Source organism: Vulpes vulpes, chromosome 15, assembly GCF_048418805.1.
Source record: "Vulpes vulpes isolate BD-2025 chromosome 15, VulVul3, whole genome shotgun sequence".
In the NCBI taxonomy this organism is placed as follows: Eukaryota; Metazoa; Chordata; class Mammalia; order Carnivora; family Canidae; genus Vulpes; species Vulpes vulpes.
Window position 1 is genome coordinate 6,050,475 of NC_132794.1, and position 22,846 is coordinate 6,073,320.

General features: G+C 46.8%; 1 protein-coding gene across 1 annotated transcript in view; it reads left to right on the forward strand.

Annotated features, from left to right (window-relative positions):
• Positions 1–14,770: 14,770 nt before the first annotated feature.
• The window catches only part of BRWD1 (bromodomain and WD repeat domain containing 1), a 117,791-nt gene continuing 109,715 nt past the window's right edge, over positions 14,771–22,846 (forward strand). Inside the window, exons 1-4 of the mRNA XM_072740548.1 lie at positions 14,771–14,956; positions 15,060–15,118; positions 15,274–15,303; positions 15,482–15,541. Of these exons, the coding sequence (XP_072596649.1) occupies positions 14,908–14,956; positions 15,060–15,118; positions 15,274–15,303; positions 15,482–15,541 (198 nt within the window). The 5' untranslated portion in view covers positions 14,771–14,907. The remainder of the gene's footprint in view (positions 14,957–15,059; positions 15,119–15,273; positions 15,304–15,481; positions 15,542–22,846) is intronic.

The following is a 22,846-nucleotide window of genomic DNA, read 5'->3' on the forward strand; positions in this document are numbered from 1 at the left end:
CCCAGGGATCCCTTTACATAGTTTTTTTAAAGTAGGCTCTGCACCCAACATGGGGCTTGAACTCATGACCCTGAGATCAAGGGTCTCATGCTCTACAGACTGAGCCAGCCAGGAGCCCCAATTTCATTGTTTTGGTTTGTGTTTCCCCAGTGATCACTGATGTCGAGTGATCTTTTCATGTGTTCATTGATCATTTGTGTATCTTCTTTGGGAAAATGTCTAAGTCCTTTGCCCATTTTTTTTTTAATTTATTTATGATAGTCACACAGAGAGAGAGAGAGGCAGAGACACAGGCTGAGGGAGAAGCAGGCTCCATGCACCGGGAGCCCGACGTGGGATTCGATCCCGGGTCTCCAGGATCGTGCCCTGGGCCAAAGGCAGGCGCCAAACCACTGCGCCACCCAGGGATCCCTCTTTGCCCATTTTTGAATGGGGTTGTTTGTTGTTTATTGTTGAGTTCTAGGAATTCTCTCTACTGTATTTTGGATATTAATCCTTTATCAGATATATGATTTTCAAAACTTTCTCCCATTCTCCCCCTGGGATTTTGATTAAGCAAAATGTGGGCCAGGCTGGGAGAAGATTGTTGTCTCAGTCCATTTAGGTGGTTATAACAAAAATATCACAGACTGGGTGGCTTATGCATACACACACACATACACACACACATATATATACACACACAAATATATCTATATATCTATATATATTATATATATATGGCATCTGGGTGGTTTTGTCAGTTAAGTGTCTGCATGATCCCAGGGTCCTGGAATGGAGCCCGAGACCCTCATCAGGCTCCCTGCTCAGCAGGAAGCCTGCTTCTCCCTCTGCCTGCTGCTCCCCCTGCTTGTACTCCCGTCCTCTCTCAAATAGGTAAATAAAAATACATGTATATATATGCTATACTGCGGCTCCTGCCTGGCTCAGTTGGTAGAGCATGTGACTCTTGATCTCAGGGTTGTGAGTTTGAACCCCATGTTGAGTGTAAAGATTACTTAAAAATAAAATCTTTAAATATATATAAATATATAAATATATATATATATATATATATGTATGTATGTATGTAGGCTATACAAGACAATTTAAGACAATTGGAGAAATTTGAATATACACTGCTTGGTAGATAGCCTTGAAAGGTTGTTTGTTTTCCTGGGTGTGGTCATGGTATTGTGATTATGTAGGACAATGTCCTTATCCTTTATCAGTACATATTGGATTATTTGTGGTGTTAAGTCATAATGTGTGTGATTTAATCTCAAATGGTTCAGTAAAATAAATGCATAAAATATGCAAATGCAGCAAAAAAGCTAACAATTGATGAACTACATGAAGGATATATCAGATTTTTTTGTACTGTTCTTTCAACTTTTCTATAGGCTTGAGAATGTTCAAAATAAAAAGTTGTGAGGGGAAAAAAAATCAAAACAGAAGAAGAGGAGGGGCATCTGGGTGGCTCAGTGGTTGAGCGTCTGCCTTCGGCTCAGGGCATGATCCCGGGGTCCTGGGATTGAGTCCTGCTTCAGGGCTTCCCGCAGAGAGTCTGCTTATCCCTCTGTCTGTGTCTCTGCCTCTCTCTCTGCAGCTCTCATGAATAAATAAATAATCTTTTTTTAAAAAAGAAAAAAAGAGAAGAGAAACATTACTTGGTTAATAAAACACAGTTATTCTTGTGCTTTGGCACTGCTATATTTGGCACTGCATTTATATGGAATCTTGAAATAAATATTTTTAAAATGTGGATAATTTTGCTGAGGCATCTAAATTTAGATTACAAGGTAGCCACGGAGAAATGTTTGCCCCCTGAATCAGACGTTGAAAAGGTAGAGTTTTATTTGGCAGGGCGTGCCTTACCTACTACTGGCCAGAAGAAAATGTTTTTCCTACGCTAATCATATTTGAATCTTACAGTACAACTATCCAAGATGCCCTCCTTGCTTACAGAACAGGCGTTAGGACGAAGTGGTCACTTTCTGGGAATGTTGGAAGAGGCAGAGGCCATATAGACAGTGAGAGGCTAGCTTGGTCCTGGGGACACGGAAAGGATCTAACTTGTATATACTTAGTTGTATGTGGAGAAGCAGAATGTGGAATGGGGAGTGTGAATGGAGTCAAAAGAAAGGGCTTCGAAGAGACACAAAACGTTTTATGGCTGAGAGGGGTTCAAAAATAACATGTCCACTTATCGTTGAGGATTCTGAAGACAGAAAAGCTCAAAGAAGAAAACGACCCTAGGGGAGCCTTGGGTGACTCAGTCAGTTGAATGCTGGACTTTTGATTTCAGCTCAGATCATGATCTCAGAGTTGTGAGTTCCAGCCCTGTGCTGGGCTCTGTGCTGGGCGTGAAGACTATTAAAAACAAAAAACAAAAAAACAGGGGCACCTGGGTGGCTCAATGGGTTAAGCATCTGCCTTTGGCCCAGGTCATGATCCCAGAGTCCTGGGATGTAGCCCTGCATCAGAGTCCCTGCTCAGAGGGGAGCCTGCCCCTCCCTCTCCCTCTGCCATTCCCCGTTCATTCTCTCTCTCTCTCTCTCTCTGTCAAATAAATAAATACAATCCTGAATAAAAGAAAAAAAGAAAACAAATGAAATATCCTGCCGCACGGGTTGGCATGTGGGTCTTTATATGCCTCCCAGCTGTTTTTTGTGCATTAATAACAGTGATGATGACGTCGAACAAACGTGTCTGGTGCACTAGCTGTGTGCCAGGTACTGTTTTAAGCAGTAACCCACGTTTTCTTGGTTGCTGCTCAGGGAGACTGGGAGAACCTAAGAACGATCGCTCTCCTCTCTTACCTACAACCAGTCATGGGTTCACCTGACTTGCCCAAACGACTCCTACGAGGTGGGGTCACAGTCAAGTCCCTGTCCTCTGACCACACAGACATTTGTGTAGAAAATGCTTTGAATGTTTTGTAAAAGGGAAACATCCATTGAATATTGTTTTGTAAGATTTTTTTTTTTAAAAGTCAACGTAAGGGAAGATGAAATTTAAGTCCAGTCAGTGTATTTATGCTGTAGGGCTTTTTGTTCTACAGAAATGGATACAAAATTTATGACGTTATCAACTCAAGTTTGCATGTAACAATCCTTTTATCATTTCAAAGACCTAATTATCTTTATGAGTAACCCAATTAAACCAAAAGCACATTCTCTGAACATCTCAGTTAGTAATGGGATCAATGAACAAATTCAACAAAAAAAATTGAGGTCTTATATTCTAGGCATGCTGCCTAGGACATGTATTATTTCCCTTAATTCTTATGCAAATCCATGTGTAATTATTATCATTTTAATTTTTTAGATGAAGTGAACCGATTTTCCTCAAGGTACCCCAGCTAATAAGGGTACAGTCACGTGGTAGCTTTGTAATGTGCCAACTTGCTGAGCTGAATTGCATTTTCTAGAATTCTCCTCCTGTGCGTATCAGTTAGAGTGGGCTACAAAAGACATTTTGTACCAGGTTGCTTTCTTCTTATAAGAACCTTTGTGATTCCATTGGGCCTACGGGAATGGTCAGGACAGACTCCTCATCTCGAGATCTTTAACTAGAGCACATCTGCCACATCCCTTTCGTCAGGTAACATGATAGATTCACTAATTCTGAGGGTTAGGATGTGGCGAGACATTATTCTAACACATACCACAAGCACCATGAAGTTTTTTTCTTTTGTCTCTTCCTTTTTAATATAAGCTTTTTAAAAAAGATTTTATTTATTTATTCATGAGACAGAGAGAGAGACAGAGACAGAGACACAGGCAGAGGGAGAAGCAGGCTCCATGCAGGGAGCCCGATGTGGGGCTCGATCCCGAGTCTCCAGGATCACACCCTGGGCTGAAGGCGGCGCTAAACCGCTGAGCCATCCAGGCATCCCCTTAATATAAGCTTTTTATTGAAGTATACGCCATAAGCATATGGCTCAATGAATTTTTCACCAAGTGAATACATCTCAGATTAAGAAAGAGAACATACCCGAATTCCAGAAGCATCCCCCAGTCACTATCCCCGCCCTAAGGGTAACTAACCACTATCCTAACTTCTTTTTTTTTTTTTTTTTTTAAGATTTTATTTGCTTATTTGAGAGAGAGAGAGAAAGCATAAGCAGGAGGGGTGGGGGAAGAGGGAGAGGGAGAAGCAGACTCCTTGCTGAGCAGGGAGACTTATGTGGGGCTGGATCCCAGGACCCTGGGATCATGACCTGAGCTGAAGGCAGACTCTTAACCGAGCCACCCAAGTGCCCCTAACCACTACCCTAACTTCTAATGCCACAGGCTGTTTGCCTGGTTTTGAACTGCATGTCAATGAAACAATACAGTGCGCACCCTTTTGTGTCTGACTTCTTTGCTCAATCCTTATGTTTATGAGTCACTTATGTTGTACCTTCATTCCTATTCCCTATAGTTTACCATTATTATGAGTGAATTCCAATTCACTTAATCATTCTGCAGTTGATGGGCATTTGGTTGTTTCCAGTTTGAGGCTATCATGGGTAGTTCTGCTATGATCATACTTGCTTGTGTCTTTTGATGAACACATGTATTCATGTCTGTGGTGTTCAACTGAGAAGGGTGACGGCTTGCTCACTGGGCACATACACGTTCAGCTTTGGCAGGAAGTTTGGAAGCCACAGTCCTGCTCCACACAAATCCCTTCCACTTTCTCTCTCTCTTTTTTTAATATTTTATTTTTAAGTAATCTCTATACCCAGCATGGGGCTCGAACTCACAACCCCAAGGTCCAGAGTCATGTACTCTACTGAGTGAGCCAGCCAGGTGCCCCATGGATCCCTCCCATTCTTAAGCCATTCCTGAGCCTGGCCCTCATTCCCAGCCTCTCTGTTACTCTGTTCCACACCCCCCCCCCCCAAACACACATATATCCCAGGAGCAGGTGACTAGGTGAAGTCCGGTACTGGGATGAGGCTGAGGATCAGAAGACTACGTCTGCCTCATACATGCCTTGGTTGAATTTCAAGACGATGTACTTGTAATGACCCTTGGGTCAAAATGAAGTGTTAAATAAAGGCCTGTACCAAAACGTCTGCATCACAGGAGGTATTCAGAAAATTACTGTGGTGCTTTGTGTTTGGTGGCAGGACAATAAAGCCTCTAGAAATGTCAGGTGGAAGAGAGGACCAGGAGGGTTAAAAAAAAAAAAAAAAAAAAAAGAACCCAGGAAACTGGAAAAAAAACAAACGCTTCTCCCATCCAGCGAAGATTTTGCTTCACTGGTGGTAGGCTGTATATTCTGCAACCACAGGTTCTTGTGGGAGTGAAGAAAGCTCTGGAAAGCCATGCTTGACTGGGCTCAAACAGACAGGTTATGTGTCTCCCGCTTTACGCACCTGTCAGTTTATTTCTGGGTTCTTTGTTGTTGGGTAAACTTTTTACTTACAGGTCAAACCATCTCCATCGTTTTTTTTTTTTTTTTTATTTTTATTTATTTATGATAGTCACACAGGGAGAGAGAGAGAGAGGCAGAGACACAGGCAGAGGGAGAAGCAGGCTCCATGCAGGGAGCCCGACGTGGGATTCGATCCCGGGTCTCCAGGATCGTGCCCTGGGCCAAAGGCAGGCGCCAAACCGCTACGCCACCCAGGGATCCCAAACCATCTCCATCTTAATGAGACTACCATGCAGTTACAGTACTTAGGGAGTTACAAAATTTTGAGAGAATTCAAAGTAGTGGGCTGGTCATTACTTTTTTTTTTTTTTTAAATAAAGATAAAAGAGAAAGCTATAGAATGTATATCCCAGCAAGTCCAAAGTTACCGAGTAGAAAGCATTAGCCATTTGGGACCAAGATCTGGTTCAAGGGAAACTACATATTTTATTTATCTTGTCATCATGAAATCGAATTCCTGGATTATTTACTGCAAAGTGCAAGATGTTCTCCTGTCATATTCTGCTCTCTGCAAAGCCTTTATAATTAAATTCTGTGGAGTGTGTGACCTTTGCGAGGTTAGATTTTGGCATAGCTTGTTTTATGGGCTTTGCTGCAGGAAATTGTATCCTTTAGCCGCTGTTGTCATGGAAAATGAAGCTACTCACAGAAACTGTAACGAACATACATCCACTTTGGGATCATTCTTGCACTATCTGTGATTGCGTTAATTTTGTGTGATGTCCTCTGTGTAAGTCTATGAATACGTGGCCTGGTCAGGGTGCTGGTTCCTGCTGTCTTAAAGGCCAGTGGGGAACTAACCCATGTCTAACTCACTCAAAGCCCAGTACTTCCAGAGTCCAGGCTGGGTCCTATAAGAAGGAAGGTTCATCACGTTTTCTGCTCTCTTGTAGCTGGAAAGATCTGCTGGGAGCAGGAGCCAGGGCTCTGGGAGTCCCAGGCTTGGCAGTGATGGGTCTCTCCAAGCTTCGAGTACACATTCTTGCCGTTGCAACTCCTTTCCCCAGCTTTGCGTAGGCACTTCTGGGTGGCTTTGTGTTAGTCTTCCAAGACTGGCGGCCTATACTAATACCATCTAGCCTAGGCCATCAGGGGATGAGGTCAGGGTCAATCAAGTATCGCTTGCACCCAATGTCCTCCTTCCCTGGAGACCTCGAGGGAGGAAGTGGCTGGCTCAAGGAAAGATCTGGGATTCTGGGTTCTTAACTCAAACATCATCTGAACTTCATCTCATTACCAATATCCATATCTTAAACCTTTGGTGGCTTTTAAGTTTTAAATTGATTGTGTTAAATTGTGCGCTGTTGTACTTTTTTTTTTTCCCTGCTCTAGGTCAGACTTGCCCATAAATAAAAAAAGAGGGACCAGGAAGCTCTGTCAGCTTGCAAACAGGGGAGTTGCTTCTGCAAAGAGGTGTCAAATGTCATGTCAGAAAATGGGAAGGCCTTGAGGTGGCACTTAGCTATTGTGTAACCGGTCACAGGGGAATATTCCCCAGTGAGATGACCCAGTGACCTTGGAGCTCTACCTTTTTCCCCAGACCCACCTTCTTGGACTTTCCTTCCATCCTTTGTTCTGTCTTGTAGACTTCCTCTTGGGCCTGCTGGGTTTCCCCCCTAATCCCAGCAGCTCCCAAGACTCACCTCCCCATCAGGCAAGGCCAGTTTTCTTTGCCTCCTCCTCTTTGAGATCAAGGCTGTGTTTGCTGGAGGGGGAGGTGAGAGAGCCAGGGAAGTAAGCTCTCCCCTGTGGGGGGGCTTGGGCGGGCCACCCAGGGCCTGGGGTCACTGTGTGGCCAGGGTGGAGGCAGAGGCCTCTGCAGGTCCATGGGAAAGGCTCAACAGGATGTCCCACCCCCATAGCGGTCTGGCAGTCTCCCTAAAGCAGCCTCCTTTCCTGCTCCAGAACACGCTCTTTCCACCCGCCCTTCCTCTCTCCAGGCTCTGATTACTTAGCTCTGCCTTTGAGAGGATGCAGGAGGCCCTTCTTCCGTGGGGCCACTGTGGGGAGTGGGGGGAGGTTGTGGAGAGGAAGAAAGCATTCCTGGTCTTGCAAGCTCTTGTTTGGGCTGGCCCCATCTCCAGGTATGTCATGAGCCAGCAGGTTGTTGTGGGCTCTCCTCGGACTAAATCACCACGCCATCAAAAAAATGTATAAGTGAATATTGAGAGCATAACCGTCTCGTATTGGAGGGACTGTTTAGTTGAGCAATTAAAAAAAAAATCCTACAAATGTTTAGCATTCACCTACCATACATTAGGCTTCGTTGTAGCTCAGAGAGCAAAACAGACAACAAATCTCTGCCTGCCTTCATAAAGTGGGAGGAGACAGGCGATAAACACAAATGACGAGCACATTTTACAGCTGGTTAGAAGGTCAAAAGTGCTGCGGAGAAAAAGGAAGCAGGCAGGACAGAAGGGAAGTGGGGGCACAGGGTGAGGGTAAGCTGTACCGTATTTAGGGTAGTCAGGGAAGGTCTCACTGAAAATGTAACGTTTGAGCCAAGACTTGTCGGAGGTGAGGAACTGAGCTGTGTAGTGTTCTGGGGGAAGAATGTTCCTGGCAGAAAGAACAGCAAGTACAAAGGCCCTGAGGCGGTGTGACGTGCCTGGAATGTCTGAGGACGGACCTTCAGGGCGGCCAACGTGACTGGAGCAGAGTGAGAAGAGGGAACAGTAGTGGGACGAGGAGTCACAGAAGCACCAGACAGGCCAGATCATGGAGGCCTTGTAGGATTCCGGCTTCTCCCCTGGGTCAGATGGGGGCCATCAGAAGGTTTTGAGAAAGGAGGACAGATCTGCTTTAAGTTTTAACAGGACCCCGCCGGCTGCCTGTTGAAGATCGGCTTTTCTGGGATAGACAGAGAAGCAGGAAGACACTTGGGAGGTTGTTGGGCTCATCTAGGTGAGAAGGGCTTTATATCTTAGCTAGATTTTGAAGGTGGTCTCATCAGGCCTCACTGGTGGGTTGCATGTGTGATTAAGAGGTAATTCTAGGACTTTGGAAAAGACTATTAACAAGGACCATAGGGCAGCCTGGGTGGCTCAGAGGTTTAGCGCCTGCCTTCGGCCCAGGGCGTGATCCTGGAGACCTGGGATGGAGTCCCACGTCGGGCTCCCTGCATGGAGCCTGCTTCTCCCTCTGCCTGTGTTTCTGCCTCTCCTCTCTCTGTCTCTCATGAATAAATAAATAAATAAAAATTTAAAAAAAAAATAAAAATAAAATAACAAGGACCATAATGACTTGGGAAAGGTTTTGTGAAGCAAAGAGTTAGGGATCTAGGTAGATCCTCCCAAGCTGGAGGACCAAGGAGTACAGAGGCAAGGAAGAAATAGGGGAGCAGAGGGAGAGAGAACTGGAGGGGATGCTTCAGACAGTTCCACTGCAGGCACCATCACGGAGAGCGCAGGTACCTACTGGAGGTCTGGAAGGCAAGAGAATGCGTAATCCATGGGGGGAAAGGGAGGAGAGTTAATGAAGCTGCTATTTACAAGGGGGTGGGCACGCCGGGCTCCCTCCCACGGCTCCATCTGACTCGGAAGAGATAGAGGTCCTAAAGCCCAGAGGGGTTTCCTGTAGGGAGAGAGGGCTGTCCCAGACGAGCTGTGGCTTTTTTAGAGAACCCACAGCCACCACCGACCTGCGGCTTGGCAGGAGAGGCACTGGGAAGATAGAGACCCACCCTTACCTCCCCTCCTCCCACTCCTCGGTCTCCCGTGGGGGCCTCCTACTGCCTGAGCCGGAGGACAGGAGAGCTCCACGCCTGGAGCAGTCACCTTTCCCGCAGATGCCCCCGGGGGTAAAAGGGTGGAAAGCAGAGCATCCCACACAGCTTTAAAAGGAAGCCTGGAGTTTGGGCTTAGGGGATAGGGAATGAGATGGGCTCGAATGGAGAACATGTTAAGCTGTATTTAAGGCAGTGTAAAAGCAGTGATAGGATTCGTTGGGTAGGGAGTCAAGGAGACCTTGGAGGAGACTCGTTGGTGGCTGAGGGAATGGAGGAAAAAAAATGATTTTTTACGTCATAGTATCATGTTGAGAGCTGGGCGTCGTTCCAAGAGCTTTGTAGGCATTTTCTCGGAAATGTTCACAAACGACTCGTATCCTAGCTATCTTGTGGCATTAAATAATATATGCAAATGGACTCGTGCAGGGGGCAGGATATGGAAACACCACATGTTACCTACTGTTGTTAATCCCTATTTTAAAGATGATCAAACCTCAAACACGAACACTGAGCCAGGGTGTTTGCTCAGCTAGTAAGTGGCTTTCAAAGACGGACACGTTCTGATCCCAGCTCCCACCTCCCACGTGCCCAAGGTCCCTCTCGTCCAATCACACTGTGTTCTCTCCAACGCCCTGAGAAACATTTCAAAAGAACTGGTAAGACTTGGACACAGACACGGGCCAATGCCTGCAACGTGGGAGCACGCAGGGATAGAAGCCAGGGACCAGGGAGAGGCAGATGCCAGGGAGGGGAGGGATGAATGTGGAAGCAATTTGCTGAAGGAGGCAGGGACAAGCAGCATTCTGGGGGACAGCTGGTTGGTTTGGATTTAAAGGGAAGAAGAGGTCCCGAGGGAAAGATGACCCTGGAGGAAGTGGAGGAGGAACCTCAGGAATCACATGCAAGGTCTACTCGTTGACTGAGGGCTTATCCACACCCAGATACCTTCTTTGTTTTAGCTAGTTTTTTTGTTTGTTTGTTTGTTTTCCCAAAGTCTTCTTGGAGACCTCTCAAGATATTAACTCCTTCACTTCCAGGGGATTTAGCTCCCAGAAGCCCAGAAACCAGTGTTTACCCCATACTGCCTGTCTGAGAGGTCTTTGATACAATTTTTGTTGAATGAAAGAAATGATGCAGGTTTTTGCGTGCACTTGACTTCACCTCCTTGTCCTGATTTAGTTTGGTGGTATCGCTCTTCTGTAGGTCCGACACCCTCTACTTTATTATGCTGCTATGGTGCGTGTACTAACAGTGCCTGCCGGCTGAAAGGAAATTCAGTCAAGGTATATTTGCACCAACGCACTGAGACTAGGACTGGAATTACGTATACAGTTTTCTTTGCAGTGTCTAGGGCTCACACGTCTCATGGTTTCACTCTTTCAAGCTTGCCCCTAAGTCTCGTTTGCTCCCCATTTTCCAGCTGTGCTTTTCACACTTAATGCTTTGGGGGGCTCCTAAGTGGTAACTGGGAAGGTCCACTGGATTATTATTTTTTTCCCCTTTTTTAAGAGTTTACATCCATAGGCAAGTTCTGGAAATTTTCTAAACCTGTTTCCTCCTGCTTAAAATGAGGACAAGAGAGTTCAACACAGAGTTGCCTGTGATAAAGGAGATGGTGCACATAGTCGTGCATTTCCAATCTCCGCTCTCCCGCACCCTCTGTGTGGTGTTGTGTGAGTCCCCTCCTCTTCAGGCTCTGATTCCTCCTTTGTGAAATGTGGCAAGGGGAGAAAGAGTTCTGCCAAGCATGGGTTGGGTCTAAGGTAGCTGGGTCCCAGGCGGGCTTGCAGCCTTGGCTATGGGTCCTCAGGCCCTTCTGTCTCCCTCAGCTGGGAAGTGAGTATATATGTATTTTAAAGATTTTTATTTATTTATTCATGGGAGAGAGAGAGAGAGAGAGAGAGAGAGAGAGAGAGAGGCAGAGACACAGGCAGAGGGAGAAGCAGGCTCCATGCAGGAAGCCTAAGCCTGATGTGGGACTCGATCCCGGGACTCCAGGATCACACCCCGGGCTGAAGGCGGTGCTAAACCACTGAACCATCCGGGCTGCCCAGGAAGTGAGTATATTAATGGCATCTAAGATCAGTGATGCTTATCCAGGAGGGGGGGTTGTCTGCCAAGGACTAATCCTAGTTCTCTTCTACTGGAAATAGGTGACACCATTACAGATGACGTCATCAGCCATTAAGATCTTCTGGCCTTTGCTTATCTAGCAACTTTTCTAGAATTTAGCTTTCCATATAGCTTTCCCGTGGTGCGACTCGAGTGATTTCCATTTACCCAAGAGCAAATCTTAGTGTTTGCATTTGGAATGGTTTGGGTTCAGCATGGGGTGAACGTATACATGACTTATGCTTTGCTTGGAGACTCCTGGCAGGTCCTCCACTGTGGACCTGCTGATGGAGAGTATTTTCTCTTTTCCAGGTGGCAGAAGTGGGATCAAATCTGGGTCTCTGTCACTTGAGAGTTGAATGGGGAAGATATTCCACCTTTTGTCAGAATCTTTGTGTCTCTTTCAAATCCACAAGCAGTACTTTTCAGGGACATCAGAGGAGGTTGCAAAGGGATTAATTAGCAGGGCTTTTGCAAAGGAAAACTGTCCTCAACACTGATGCCTCATGATGGTTACCAGGCTGCTCACAGGGGAATTGTAGTCTTGGATGATGACCAGTACTTGAGAGATGAATTCTTATGTTTTGGGGGCTTTTACTTTTACGACGTTGTAACAAAGTAAAATATGCCGGGCACCTGACAGACTCAGCGGATCGTGGGGCTCTTGATCCCGGGCTTCTGAGTCCTGGGGTTGTCTGCCCACATTGGGTGCAGAGATTGCTTAAAGAGAAAATCTTTCAAAACCAAAACCAAAACCAACCAAACAAAAAAACCTCCAAAGTGAAGTATGCAACTCTTGGGTGTGTCTTTGAGAATGTTAGTCTTCCTTTCATGTCGTTTTCTTTTTAAAGATTTTATTTATTTGAGTGAGTGAGAGCATGAGTGGTGGGGAGGGGCAGAGGGAGAAGCACACTCTCTGCTAATGCAGGGCTTGATCCCAGGACCTTGAGATAACCAGCTGAGCTGAAGGCAGACACTGACTGAGCTGCCCCGGTGCCTTTTTTTTTTTTTTTTTTTTTTAAGATTTATTTATGAGAGAGAGAGAGAGAGAGAGAGAGCGCCACAGGTAGAGGGAGAAGCAGGCTGCATGCAGGGAGCCCAATGCGGCTCGATCCCAGGTCTCCAGGACCACACCCTGGGCTAAAGGCAGCGCTAAACCGCTGAGCCACCCGGGCTGCCCCACCCCTTTCTTTATGTCTTTATCACTTACTAACTCGAGTAATCTTGTAGCATAGATCATACTGTCCCACAGGAATACACGCACTGTAACTTCAAATAATCAAGTTGTGCCAAGTAGTTACTCATTTTAACAAAGGAGTTACAGCCTGTTTGTCCTTAGTTGGTGGCACAACCTTGACCCACTCAGCCCCACGCTTGACTTTTTTGACTCTTCTCATCCCACTTCAACCTCATTGTGCTGACCTAACCTCCAACTATTTCTTTTTTTAAATTTTTTAAAGGATTTTATTTATTCATGAGAGACACAGAGGCAGAGACATAGGCAGAGGGAGTAGCAGGGAACCCAATGTGTACTCGATCCTAGGACCCCAGGATCATGCCCTGGGCCCAAAGCAGATGCTCAACCGCTGACCCACCCAGGCGTCCCCCTCCAACTATTTCTGATCCTGTCTCTGCCCCTTTGTCCTTATGTCCACTGCCTTAATGCATCTTCATTTCTTTCCTATTTAAAGGGTCATCTAAGTGGTTTTCCTGCCTCCTGGTCCTAGTACTCTCAAATCAATCCTAAAATTAAAACAAGACTCTTCTGGGCTTACAGAACCTCTCATTTTTTTTTTTTTTTTCCTTCTCAATTTTAACTCCTGACTTCATGGGTCCCCTCCACACCTCCAAAGTCACCTTAAGCAGTCATACGAAACTTGAGTTCCTTAAACTTGCAGTGTTACTCATGTCTTGGTTCTGGTTGTTCAGATGCCCGGAATCCCGTTCCACACAGAAGCTGGGGAGGCTCTTAACTCTCTTAACTCCCCCTCCCACAGGCAGGTTGATGTCCTTTCTGCCCTAAATGTCACGATCTGCTTACATCTGTTTCTCCCAAAAGACACTGAAGTCCTTGATGGCAAGAATGTGGCTTGTTCTTTGTGTGTGTGTGTGTGTGTGTTTTTTTTTTGGGGGGTCTCACTTGATAATGCGCTGAATTAACAGATGTAAGAATACATGACTGATGCACCTGTCTGAACACGTTTGGGTTGTTCATTCACAGACACACAGAAGAACCTTTGCTATCTGGTGTAGATAATCATAAAAACTGGCACGGGGCGCAGTGCTTATCCCTATACGCTGGGCACGCATTAACCCACGGGGCTGTAAATGCTCACAACGCTACGAAAGCAGGCACACACACACACACACACACACACAAATTAAAAAAAAAAAAAAAAGAAAGCAGGCACACACACACACAAAAAAAAAAAATTAAAAAAAAAAAAAAAAAAGAAAGCAGGCACACACACACACACAAAATAAAAAAAAAAAAAAAAAAAAAGGGAAAGAAAGCAGACACAGACAGGCATCTACGGTTTACAGGTGAGGGGATGCTTGGGCTCAGGCCCAGCGCCACAGGACCCAGGGTCGGCCCCACCTGCGCCTGCCCCGAAGCACCACGTTTGAGCTCCACCTGCAGCGGGGGCGACCCCACGGAGCAGGAGCTGGAGGGACTGGGGGGGGGCTTTGCTCTGCTCACTGCTGCTCTTTCAGGCTCAGAGTGTGGGATGTCCCCGCACGTGCAGGGGGTCCGCGGCCCAGCACAGCCAATCGGGCGGGGCCAGAGATCCTCGCCCGCCGCTCGGAGCGCTCCAGCACGGGCGCCCCCTCCAGGGCTCCCCCGGGGGTGCAGCCCGTCCTCCCGGGGACCGATGCCCGCCCGCCCGCCTGCCTGCAGGAGATGCCCGCTCGCCCCCCACCCCCACCCCCACCCCCGCTTCCCGATCCGGCCACGCCGTCGCCGCTTCCAGGCTGCGTTGCATCCTCCCGGTCCCCTTCTGGCGGCTGCACGGCGGGGGCTGCGGCGCGGGGTGCCTGCTCCGTCCTTCGGGGCGGCGGACGTCGGCCGTGCCCGCGGGGGCCCGACGAGCTGCTCCTCCGAGCGGGGGCGACCCCGCCGCACCGGCCGCGCGTCCCGGGCTCCCCGCGCTGGGCTCCGAACGAGGGCTGCGTGCGCGCGTGTTGGGGCGTCCCCCGCCCCCGCCCCCGCGCGCCCCAGGCCGCCCCCGCCCCCGCCCCCGCCCCCGCGCGCCCTCCGCCTCCGCCGCCGCCGCCGCCGCCGCCGCACAATGGCCGGAGCCGCCTCACCGCGCGCAGGGATCCCGGCCACGCGCGCTCCCCGCCCCCCCCGCCGCCGGCCCGGGCCGCGCCCCGCGCCCCGCGCCCCCCCGCCCCGCCGCCGCGCCCCTGACCCGGGCTCGGGGGACGCGCGGCCCCGCCGTGGGGGCGCCGGGGGCGCCGGGCGGCCGCCGCGCGGGGACTACTTTCGGGGCCGCGGAGGGACTACTTGGCGGAGGCGTCGGCGTGGCGGCGCGCACGGCATGGCGGCGGCGGCGGCGCGCCAGGGGTAGAGGGACGCCGGCCCGCTCAGGCCCCGGCGCGGCCTACACGCTCCGCTCGCCCGCTCCCGCCCGCGCCCCCGCGCCCCGCGCCCCGCCATGGCGGAGCCCCCGCCCGCCCGACGCCCGGTGCCCCTCATCGAGTCGGGTAAGCCGCGCCGCCCGCGCCCTCCCCGCGGCGCCCCCGGCCCGGCCCCGCCGCGCGCCCTCCCCGCCGCGCCCGCCCCTGACCCGACCCCGTCTCCCCGCAGAGCTCTACTTCCTCATCGCCCGGTACCTCTCGGCCGGCCCGTGTCGCAGAGCCGCCCAGGTGAGTGCGGGCCGTGCGGGCCCCGGGGCGGCGGCGTCCAGGGCCCGGCCCCGCCGCCGCCGCCGCCGCCGCCGGGGGTCGCGGGGTGCAGGGCGCCGCCGGGGGGGGACCCGGGTGCCCCCCGCCCCCCTAACTGCGCGTCTCGTCGGCTGCAGGTGCTGGTGCAGGAGCTGGAGCAGTACCAGGTCTGTGCTTCGCGGCGCCCGCCGTGCCCGCCGTGCCCCCTCCTCCCCGCCGCCGGGGCCGCTCGCCCAGCCCCCCGCCCCCCACCCCGCGCCCCCCGCGCCCCCACCCCCCGCCCCGCGCCCCCGCCCCCGCCGGCCCCGCGCGGTGGTCACTCGTGTGCGTCCCGTGCCTTTGCAGTTGCTGCCGAAGAGGTTGGACTGGGAGGGCAACGAGCACAACAGGAGCTACGAGGAATTGGTGAGATGTTTGACATTTGGCGTCTCCGCTCCCCCGCCCCCCCGCCCCCTTATCGGGGCTCCCGCTCGCGGGGCGCAGTGACCGACCGGTGCTCGGGGCGGGGTACGGGGGGTGGGAAGGGTGGGGGGCTGCGTTCTGGGGACAGCAGCACGTCCGCATTGGGGTTTGTTTTGCTTTGGGGCGGCCGGGTTTGTTTTGGGAGGAAACGGCCCCGGGCAGGGGCAGGGGCAGGGGCAGGGGCGCGGGGCGGGGGGCGGGGGCGACCCTGCGCCGCGGTTCGCGGTGGGGTGGGTCCCCCAGGTGCGGCTGCCTTTGGTGAGAGCCGGCAGCGCGCGTGCGCGGGGCGAGCGGCGCGCCAGCCACTCAGCGAGCCGCTCTCATCCTACTGTTGTCGTGCCCGACTTGTAACTCGACCTCTGATTGGTCCTCTCTGCCTCGCCCCGCCCAGCCCCTCTAACCACTTGTTCCCTAGGAATAGAATCGCTGGTGTCTGAAAGGTGGAGGAATACGTGAGCGTGTTTTTTCTTTCTCCTGAGCAGCGTCCTAGAAACCTCGCTGCCGCGATCCTGTGCCGCTCCTCCAGGACTTTTGCCTCTCAAAGCTGCACGACACTTGTGGGATGTGGGATGCCTTACAAAACTTAGCGTGATGGATCATTGTGTTGACCTTGCTTGTCCGTAGGGTAACACAGGCCCCAAGCATGCGGTGTGTCCCACGTTAGAGCCTCGTCCGCGTAGATGGCAGGTCTCCTTTCGTGGCACTTTGTCAGCTTTCTGAGTCGCTCTCCGTGCACAATTCGGTTTCATCCACTGCTTTGTCCTATGATGTCAAACATTCTTTTAGGGAACTGTTTTTTTTTTTTTTTTTTTTTTTGCCAGTTTGTGTTCCAGGAGGAAGGATTTTGGTTTTGCCGGGCTGTATCAGCATCCCGTAGAGCAAGACAACCGAGGATGAAAGGAAACAAAAACTCGGTGGTCTTTTACCACAGTTCTGATACCTGTGACAGAATTTGGTAGAAGGATAGGATCACCGCTCTTGAATTAAACGAAAGGACGGAAAGGAAACAAAGGGGATTTGTTCATCTGTATGTAAACAGTTAGGTATTATTGGCAGAACCCGGGGAGGGTTAGAGGATGCTGTTTTAGTCAAATTTAGTGTTTACTGATGTAGAGTTTTTGGAAGCAGACACTTACACTGAATAGTATTTCCGAGAAAGTTCTAGAAATCCTGCATCACGGCAGAGTTGAATTTATTTTGATATTTGAGTCTAAGGAATGTTTGAAGGACTACTTGCTTTACTGCTGCTGTCGGTGAGAGAAAATAGTGTTCTCCGGGAAGCAGAAGAGCATTATTGACAATGCAGTTGTGCTGTGGAAGAGAAAATTGTGCAAATTTTGAGATGCTATAATTACTGGAAAACTTTGAATGTTACATTTTTGGCTTTTCCGTTAGAATTGCTAAAACCTTATTTAAAAATCTGTTTACGATTACCCCAAATCTCTGTGATACATTCCTGTGATGTGGCTGTGAGCGAGGTCCTTGCCCATCACCTGGCTCATTGGGTCTGGTGGGTATCCTCTTTGTCCTTTGCCCTCTCCCACCTGCACTCTCTCCTAGCAGGGAGTGACAGGATGAGCTTCTTGTATACAGAGTTACTCTTTTGTCAGAGTATGCTGGTAGCTTCTAGTTCTCCAAACCTGATCTGCTTTTCTGTTTATTAAGTATTTCAGATATACACAAATGACAATACTGTAATGAAGCCTGTTGCCAATTTGCTAGCTTTACTTTGGCTTCTATTTGAAGTATTTTTTTTATAAATTACCAGTGGAAATCTTCAAACCTAGAAAGATAGAGTGAACCATTCACTAGGTACTCCTTATCAGCCTCAGTGATTAGCAAAGAATGTTGCATTTGTTAGCTCTCTCCCTTAAGCTGTATTGTTTTAAAGCAAATTCCAGACATTCCTTTATTATTGGTTAATATGCTGAAGTATTTTAAAGTAAATCCTAGACACTACATTTCCTCTAAATTCTGCAAAGTGCATCTCGAAAAGGTGGAGCTATTTCTTGGGCCACCACAGTGCCAGGGTCACACTTAAAATCCAAAGAATAATATTCTTTGATATATATGTAGATTTACTTGTATATGTAGTCCATTCTCAGATTTTCATCTTGTTCCTTGGATTTCTTTTTATATTTAGTTTGAATTAGGCTTTAGGCACCATCCATGTGTCGTACTGAATTTATTTTATTTTCTTTTTTTTTTTAATCTTCTATAGTTTTTTCTCCTGTACCATTGATTTCCTAAAGACGCTTGAGTTGGTCAGCCTGTAGGGTGTTTCACATTTGGGTTTTATCTGATAGTTTCCTTATGCTGTTTTCTTGTGATGTTTAATTTACTGCTTTTTCTCAGTAGTCCTCACTCTTGGATCAGAGCCATCTGGGGAGCTTTATATATATATATATATATTTTTTTAAATTTTATTTATTTATGATAGTCATCATAGAGAGAGAGAGAGAGGCAGAGACATAGGCAGAGGGAGAAGCAGGCTCCATGCAGGGAGCCTGACGTGGGATTCGATCCTGGGTCTCCAGGATCACGCCCTGGGCCAAAGGCAGGCGCTAAACCGCTGCGCCACCCAGGGATCCCTGGGGAGCTTTATAAAATCTGGATGCCTAGGCCATAACCCACACCAGTTAAATCAGAATTTTGGTGTTAGGATTGGACATTGCTATTTTTGAAACCTTTCAGGTGATTCCAGTCTCACTGCTCACAAAGTTAGAGTTTATCTTAGACTTGGGACCCTGTTGTCATTCCAGCGTGTACTTTGGAAGTAAGAGTATTTTTGATACTTCTTAAAAGAATTGGGACTACTTCTCTCTTAAGACCTAACCGTGCATTAGTAGTTGGACCTGTGAATTTGTAAAATGTAATTGGGGTGTTCATGGGGAGTGAGGAAGGACCTCACTTTTAAAGGAAGGACATGTTTAAGGCGAATGTGAGTTCACTTAGTAATTGAGTAACACGCAATTTTGTAGGCCACGGTCTTTCTGAACCAGTAAATCAGGAAATCCTTACATTGGAGTTTGTTGTTACAGGATTTAGTGTCATTATGCTTTTTCTTTAAATAATGTTTATTAGGGGGATCTCTGGGTGGCTCAGCGGTTTAGCGCCTGCTTTTGGCCCAGGGTGCGATCCCGGAGTCCCAGGATCGAGTCCCACGTCAGGCTCCCGGCATGGAACCTGCTTCTGCCTCCTCCTGTGTCTCTCTCTCTGTGTCTGTCATAAATAAATAAATAAATCTTAAAAAAAAAAAAATGTTTATTAGGCCTTTAAGGAAAAGGCTTAAAAGTTGTTTGTATTGAAATACAGTTCGAGTTGTAAGTAGTCATTTTTCTTAAATCTTTAAGTTCAGTTATAAATCTTAGAAATTCAGTAATATATCTAGGAACAAGTATATTTTATTTTGATTAGTGTTTAATTTGTAACGAAAATTTAGTTTTAAAAATTTTTTAAAAATATTTATGAGAGAGAGAGACACACACACACACACACACACACACACACACACAGAGGCAGAGACACAGGCAGAGGGAGAAGCAGGCCTCATGTAGAGAGCCCGATGCAGGACTGGATCCCTGGATCCCAGGATCACACCCTGGGCCAAAGGCAGGCGCCAAACTGCCGAGCCACCAGGCGTCCTGAGAAATTAATCTTAAGGTATTTAACACCAAGTTAATTGTCTTAAATTTCCTTGAGCATTTCTACACCATAGTATTTTAGTATATGTGCTGCTGAAGTGAGCGCCACACTATACTACAAATACATGATTATTTCAGCTACCTCAAGATTGCAAACTTTGTCAAATCTAAGTGTAGTCTTTCTAAATTTAATACTTGTAAGTATATTTTAAATTTATTGTAATTATTTTTTACTCTTCTAAATATTAAAAATAGTCATTACAAAGCCTGTTACTGTATCAGAATAACTGATTTGCACAAAGGTATCAATACATTTTTCTTTTCATCTCATTTGTCCATCTCTTTCAGTTATGGATTAACTCTCCAAATCAAGGGGCTTGGGGCAGGGAGCAGTATCATTGTGAGCTTCCTGCTGGATTAAGGAATCAGGTTATGGTATACACCAAGACTTAGAATTTGGGTGTACTGTTAGATAGACTCTACTTGAGGGTTGAGCTTTTTTTTTTTTTTTTTTTTTAATTTTTATTTATTTATTATAGTCACAGAGAGAGAGGCAGAGACATAGGCAGAGGGAGAGAAGCAGGCTCCATGCACTGGGAGCCCGACGTGGGATTCGATCCCGGGTCTCCAGGATCGCGCCCTGGGCCAAAGGCAGGCGCCAAACCACTGCGCCACCCAGGGATCCCGAGGGTTGAGCTTTTTTTATAGCAAGGCTACTTATGTACCTTTTTAAAACAAAAAACAACTTTGTACTGGATAATTGTATTGCGACTGACTCCACTGTTTTATTTACCTCGTGGGATCCTGACACAGCTAATCTCTTTCCTGTCTGGATTCTGGATTTCCTTTGTGGTTGACTGTGGAGATGTATCATTCTATAGGCCTTTCATTGATAATTTGGGAACACTTAATGATCAAGGCAGTCTGATGACAAGTTACAGTCTAGCAATGCAGTGGTATAGAAATTAAAACTTGGGTTTTTGTGCCAAGTATCTGGGCTATAATCCTGACTTGTGCTGCTTCTAGATGTTCTGATCTTTACCTGAGTTTCTTGATCTGTGTAACAAAGATAATAGTAGTTGTATCAAAGGGTTGTTGTCAATGCGGGGCTGGGGAGTGGGGTGGGGAATGGCTTACAGTACCTGGCACACAGTAATAATCAGCACTTAAAAGTAACAAAATGTTGGTAGGATGAAGAGTCCTAATTGCGTAGACTTTCCCTTCACTTAATTTGTATTTGTAGGGTCTAAATGAGAAAACAGAATGGTCTCTGTGAGCTTTTATGTCTGAGTATGATACCTGGTATTTACCCATTTACGGATGAACACAACATGGGATGGGGAACTAATGGTACCCTATGGCTGGGTGCTGAATAATGGTGGTGGTGGTCTATCTAGGAGTCACTCAGCCTTGACTGTGCTACTTTATTTAAGTTCTCCGTCCACCGTGGGGCTTGAACTGAGTATCCTGGATCAAGAGTATGCTTTATTTTTTATTTTTATTTTTTAATTAATTAATTATTTATTTATTTATTTTTAAGAGTATGCTTTAATGACTGAACCTGTCAGGCACCCCAACCATGCTGCTTTGAAAAGAGGATAGTTACTAAGTACTTTGCTTTCCGAGGTTCACCTAATCATAACAGCCGTTTGGATCTATGGGACAGAAGTCAAATCACTTTTTTCCTTTCACATTGTTTAAATCCTTAATTGATTTCTGCTGTTCTGTTGGTGTCTGAGAAAGATTGTTCTAATCTCCATCTGTGATGATAGTTAGCTTCCCCCCCCCAGTTCTTTTTTTTTTTTTTATGTTAGTAGGTACATTCAAATTGATAATTGTTATCCTATTGAATTGACTTTTTTTTTTTTTTTAAATGAAGACTTTTATAGAGCAGCTTTCGGTTCACAGCAAAATTGAGCAGAGGATAGAGATTTCCTATCTCCCCCTGTCCCTTGTAAGTGCACAGCCTCTCTCATTATCTCATCCTCCAGAATGGTACGTTTGCTGTGGTTGATGAACCTATATTGACCCAACATAATCACCCAAGTCCATAGTTTATGTTAGGGTCCTCTTATATTTACAGTGGGTACTCTTGGTATTGTGTATTTTGTGGTTTTAGACAAATGACACACATCTACTAATACAGTATTGTACAGAATAATTTTATTGCCCTAAAAATCCTTTGTGCTCTGCCTAATTATGCTTCCCACGCTCTTTCCTAATCACTGATATTTTTACAGTTTCCATTGTTTTTGCCTTTTCCAGAATTTGACCCTTTTTAAAAAAATTAGGAAATGTTCTTTCTCTAGTAATAGCTTTTTGCCTCAGTCTGACTTGGCCTTCGTACAGCCAGCCCTGTTTTCTCTCTGAGTGATGGCAGAGTTTGTCTTTTTCTGTCCTTCTACTTTTATTAAAGCAAACATTTTCCGTGTTCTCATTTTCTAAGTATGTCTCCTGTAAACAACATATAGTTTTATTATTCAGTCTTCTATTTGGAGTCTTTATTTAAACTATTTATAATTTAATTTAATTACTTAAATTGTGTAAAGTCTACCAGAAATCTTTTATATATGTTCCCATCTCTTTATTTCTTCTCTGTTTTGGATATTATACCATTTGTTCTTTATTGCTTTTTAGCTATATATCCTTTTATTTTTATTTTAGTGGTTATCTTAGAGGTTAAAATATGTTGACCATGTATGTTACTTTACCATTTCCTAAATAAATAAAAACTGTTGTCACCCTCCTGTTCCTTGGGCTATTATCATATTTTACTTTTACATATGTTAAAATTTTTCCTGACATTACTGCTATTTTTTTTTTTTTTTTTTTACTGCCGTTGGTTTAAAGTTAATTCTCATTTGCTTACCCACCGTCTGCCTTGTCTGGTATCTTCAGCTCCTTCCTGTCTTCCCATGTGTCTTATCTGTGATTATTTTTCTTCAGTCTGCACAACTTTGTTAATTCTTTTAATGAAGGTTTGTTGGCAATGACTTCGGTTTTCCTTTTTCTTTTTTTGGTTTAAAAACATTTTTGTTTTGTCTTTATATTTAAACATTGTTTTAAAGGTGAAATTTGGTTGGTGCTTTTTTTTTTTCCTTTCAGCGCATTAATATTGAAAAATTGGCAGTTTTATTATTTCTCCTTTCAAAATAATGTTTTTTTTTTTTTCTGGCTGCTGCTGAAGATTTTCATTTTGTCTTTGATTTTCAGCAGTTTTAACTGTGATGTACTGTAGTAGTTACCTATTGCTGCATGACAGGTTACCCCAAACTTAGTGGGTAGAAACAATGCAGCTTTATTATTATCTCAAAGTTACTGTAAATCAGAAGTCCAGGCGCAGCTGAACTGAGTTGTTTCAGTCTCTAGGCCAAATCTGGGGGTTTCACCTGAAGACTTGACTGTAGAAGAGTCCGCAAGCTCACCTAATTTTTATTTTTAAAGTTTGAGAGAGAGAGAGAGAGAGAGAGAGACAGCACAAGTGGGGGGGAGGAGGGTAGAAAGAGAAGCAGACTTCTTTCTGAGCAGGGAGCTCGATGTGGGAGTTGATCCCAGGACCCTGAGATTATGACCTTAGCTGAAGGCAGACGCCCTCGCCTGGTTT